Source organism: Hyaena hyaena, unplaced genomic scaffold (genome assembly GCF_003009895.1).
Source record: "Hyaena hyaena isolate Hyena2069 unplaced genomic scaffold, ASM300989v1 scaffold_1549, whole genome shotgun sequence".
Taxonomy (NCBI): Eukaryota; Metazoa; Chordata; class Mammalia; order Carnivora; family Hyaenidae; genus Hyaena; species Hyaena hyaena.
This window is the reverse complement of record NW_024082184.1, coordinates 144,441-148,589: the sequence shown is the minus strand read 5'-3', so window position 1 is coordinate 148,589 and position 4,149 is coordinate 144,441. Positions and strand designations below refer to the sequence as shown.

General features: G+C 41.2%; 1 protein-coding gene across 4 annotated transcripts; it reads right to left on the bottom strand.

The window, feature by feature from the left end:
* Positions 1–666: 666 nt before the first annotated feature.
* On the bottom strand, positions 667–2,645 carry TCEAL9 (transcription elongation factor A like 9). Of its 4 annotated transcripts, none has more exons than XM_039224181.1 (3): positions 2,512–2,645; positions 1,941–2,010; positions 667–1,511 (listed from the first exon to the last, which is right to left on the bottom strand). In XM_039224181.1, exon 3 carries the CDS (start codon positions 1,437–1,439, stop codon positions 1,125–1,127), a length of 315 nt encoding a protein of 104 aa, XP_039080112.1. In that variant the 5' UTR covers positions 1,440–1,511; positions 1,941–2,010; positions 2,512–2,645; the 3' UTR covers positions 667–1,124. The 4 variants fall into 4 exon arrangements, with proteins under 4 accessions (XP_039080112.1, XP_039080111.1, XP_039080114.1 ...); XM_039224180.1 differs by having other exon boundaries at positions 667–1,508; XM_039224183.1 differs by having other exon boundaries at positions 1,945–2,010.
* Between the last annotated feature and the right edge of the window lie 1,504 nt (positions 2,646–4,149).

The following is a 4,149-nucleotide window of genomic DNA, read 5'->3' as shown; positions in this document are numbered from 1 at the left end:
CAAATTAACGCATTGTGTCAGAGTCTTAAGGGGGAAATGGGAGCCTGTGATTAAATTCCTCAAACTGTCAAGATACCTACAAGGTATCATGGCCCAAGTTACCCTGCATAACCACTCCTGTAGGACTGAGGATTCAGCCCACTAGGGGTTCCAAAGAAATACGCTGGGCTTCACTATTTGAGAATTTCTGAACGTTATCAGCCCATAGGTAGGGGCCTGGGTGAAGTGGCAGAATTACCGAATATACATGACAATATCAAGGGGAGAATAAAGGGACATTGGGCAGCCACTGAAGGAAAGGAGCATCAAGGTGGCACCCACCTAACAGTTGACTGGATTTATTCTTAAGTACAGGTGAGAACTATTTTCTCCATCATCCCAAGTAGCTGATACAAATACCTTGGGAGATGGGATCCTGCATGGACAAATGGGGAAAAAAAAAACATAAAATAGAGCTCACAGTCATTACCTTATTTGGTCCTCATATGAGCCCTTAGAGATCATTGTCTCTATTTTACAGATAAGACATAAAATTTATTATTCTTCTAGCTAAGTGGTCTGGTGGTAATTTGGAATACACATTTGCTTCTAAAATTCTGTCAACAAATATTAAGTGTCCCAGTGTCTTTAGAAATAGATTAAATACTGTTGGTTACTACTTTTTTGTTATAAAACTTTTATTATTTTAACAATAATGTGTGTACATTCTAGGAGTAAGGAAAAATACAAATAAGCATAATAAAAAATTACTCATAATCCTGCCACTAACTATACTTTTTGTATTTTCACCCTTCACACATTTTTCTTTGCATATAGGTATTATACAAATGTATTCTTGCTTTCAAAAATATGATATTCACATATTAGTAATTTTTTTTCATTTTATATGCTGTCAGGAACCTCTTTAGGTACAAATGAGTAAAGCTCTCTTATTAAAAGGCAGAGACTTTTGTATTGGTTCAAAATATGATAAACAGTGAGATGCAGATTAACAAGAGATGCACTTAAAGTCAGTAATAGCAACAAATTAAAAATGGATGGAAAAAGGTGTATCAGGAAAATGCAAATCAAAGAAAAGCTATACGACAATGTTAATATCAGAAAAAAATTAAAATCAAGGCAAACTACATTAAATAGGGATAAGGATGGTTTCGGTTAACCTTCCAACGCATCACTATAAGTTTGTTTCTTACTCTCCTTATCTCATCTATTTCATTCACTTCTCTGAACATATCTTCCTTACTTAAATGCCTGTTGTGTATATCTTCTTTAAATTCCTGGAGAGACTGAATCAGTCTTTCTCTAAAAGTTCCTTCCGTTTTTTCCTTCTCCTCTGGCTCTTCTTCCAACTCTGGTTTTTCCTCAGGCTTTGGCTCTTCCTCAAACTTTGATTCACTCTCATTTTCTGGTTTTCCTTCAGTTTTTTGACAGGGTTTCATCTTGTGAGTCTCTCTTCCTTCTTTCCTTTTCCTTTTTTTCACTGGTTTATTCCTCTTTGAATACAATTACTGCTAGGAAGCAAGGAGACCCTAAGTCAAACACTTGGTGAATGGACCACTGCTCTGGACAGAGGTCTCAGCATTTGCTTTCTTTGATTCAGAGCTATCATCAAATATCTTCCACTTGGGAGACTCAATCAGCAATCAGAGTTTCCCTGAGCCTATGGCTCATACCTCCACTTTCCACCTCCTTACCTCTTTTGTCCCTCCACTTTACACCTCCGTACCTCTCTCTTGTCCCTCCCTCCAGACTTTTTTTTCAAGCCCCATTTCCCCCCCAACCCCCACCATTTCATTTCTCCATGCTGGGCAAAATACATGACCCTCCTAGGACAGACGAGTAGGTTGGTAGAATAGGCGGGCGGTAGGAAGAGTGAGGCCCACAACATCTGACATGCGCACATCCCATCTCAACACCAGGGGTATTTATATTTCCCTCACCTACTTGTACTGATCCGAACGGTTTCTTCCTCGCCTTTTCTAGCTTTGTGTAGTGCTAGGAATAACAGACCTGCGGACAAACCGGAAACGGGAGGGGAGTGGGAAGGGTTGGAGACGGGGTAAGAGTGGAGATGGGGGAGGGGCGAGCGCTTGGTGAGCCGACCAGCACCTTGTACATTTTTCCTCATTAAGGTACATGGTTCTGAAAACTTTCCCACCTTCTTCCACTTCTTCCCCACCCCACCCCCCGCCGCACAGTGCAACTTAGCTCGAATTTCCCATCAGACAAGGGGTAAGAAAAGCAGATTATTTCCAAACTATCTTTAAGACCGAGGCAGGGGTTGGGGGGAGGGTAAATGTTGGGAAAGTGGCCTAAAGCGGCACAGAATGATTATTTTTAAGCTATCACAGTTCTCCTTGTCCTTCTCCCCGGACCCATAGTCCCTCTCCCAATGGTCATCAGTTCCTGCAGACTTGGAGGTGGGAGGTGGAGAGATGGTTTTGACCAGGTCTCTGCCCTAGGCCACTTCCACCCTAGAAGTCCCCGGGCAGCACCTATTTTGACACCAACCTGCAAAATTCTGACAAGTTGAGTCCTCTTTCTACTGGCCTCAGGCTCTGCCGTCTGCACTGCTGAAGGAAAGCTGGTACCCAGACGCGAACAAGGACCAGACTAGCAGGACTTCTGTACACGTCGACTCCTGGTCACGTGAGGTCTACGTCACCAGTGAGCACAGGTCCCAATCTCCACTCCCACCAAAAGCGCGGCATAAGTGGGTCCGCCCTCTGCCTCCTCCCCCTTTATATATCTGGCCTTTGTTATTGTTGCCTAACCGAAAGGCCAAAACGTTACTCGCCTTTCTCTGACTACTGGGGAAGGGGGGAAGGGCTGCATCTTTTTTTTTTTTTTTTTTCTTTTCTGGAGCTACTAACTTTTCTACTTCTTTTAAGCATTGTCGCTTCGTGCCTTTAGCTCCCAGGATTAAGAATTCCTGCATCCATCGCCCCTCCTCCAGCCTCCATTTCATATGCAGTCTGGTCCTTGGCTGTTGTGAACAAGGTTGGTTTGGCAGAGGTTTGTAAAAAAAAAAAAAAAAAAAAGTAGCCTGGGACAGGAGTGAGGTTTTTTAATGTAGTTTTCACTTTATTCTTAATACTTTTATATTCTCTTTTATTAAAACAAAAGTAACATGTATTTTTATAGTTGGAAAAGACAAAGACAAAATTATTTAAATGAATGAACACATGTACAGTCCTGAGAGTAGTTTCTGGCATATTGTAAGTGCTCTAAAAGTGCAAGCCATTATTATATTAAGATTTCATTTGGGGGAAATGATTGAAAATTTTTAAAAAGAAAGTAGTATTTGGCTCCAGAGCCCTGGAAGTAGTATTTGCCAGGAAGTTGTGCTGCCTACCGAATCATCAATTGTCAGGTACACATTATGATCCAAAATGTCCTCATCTGAAAGGGAATAATAACATATGCCTCACAGAACTGAATTTTGGAAATTCTAAATGATAACTTGGCTCAAAGCACTTGGCTCATATAGTCTTCAACAGATATTGATTACCTTTCAGACTCACTTCAGTCCTTATTTTAAGTCACAAAAAGAAAATAGTTGCCAATAAAAATTACATAGTTCTCAGAGGTAACATTTAAAAAATAACAGGAGGAGACATACATGTATTTTCTTTAATAAGGTTTGGTGCCCCTTTGTGAGGCAGACTGAAGAGCTCAATAAATTATGTGGAATGAAGAAAACTTTAACCTCATGCTGTTGTATTTCACTTACTCTTCTTTCACATTATTCTATCTTGTGGGGAGCATGTGTATTTATTTGAGTACCAGAAAACCCGATATATAATAGGTTGGGTCTCCCAGACAGAACACTGGCTTGACAGGATACCTTAGTCCCAGGAAAGACCTAGAACTGACTGTGTGACCCTTAGTAAGTGTAGAGAGCAAAATGGAGTCTCTCATGTCAAGCAGGAGCCTGTGTCAAGCAGGAGCCAGGTGTCAAGCAATGACACAAGTAGTTAAAGGTACTGCAAGTAGTTAAAGGAGATCTTGCAGAGACCGGCACCGACTGCTGACACCCCAGAACTGATAACAGGCAGAATCAAAGGAGGTCTGCAGGGCCCCAAGACTGATTAAATCCCTTTAAAAAGGGGATTTTATTTTTGCAGTAAACTGTCAGTCTCTTCAGCT

Coding starts and splice junctions, on each gene's coding strand:
- TCEAL9 (XM_039224181.1), bottom strand. CDS start 1,439: ATGAAACCCTGTCAAAAAACTGAAGGAAAACCAGAAAATGAGAGTGAA.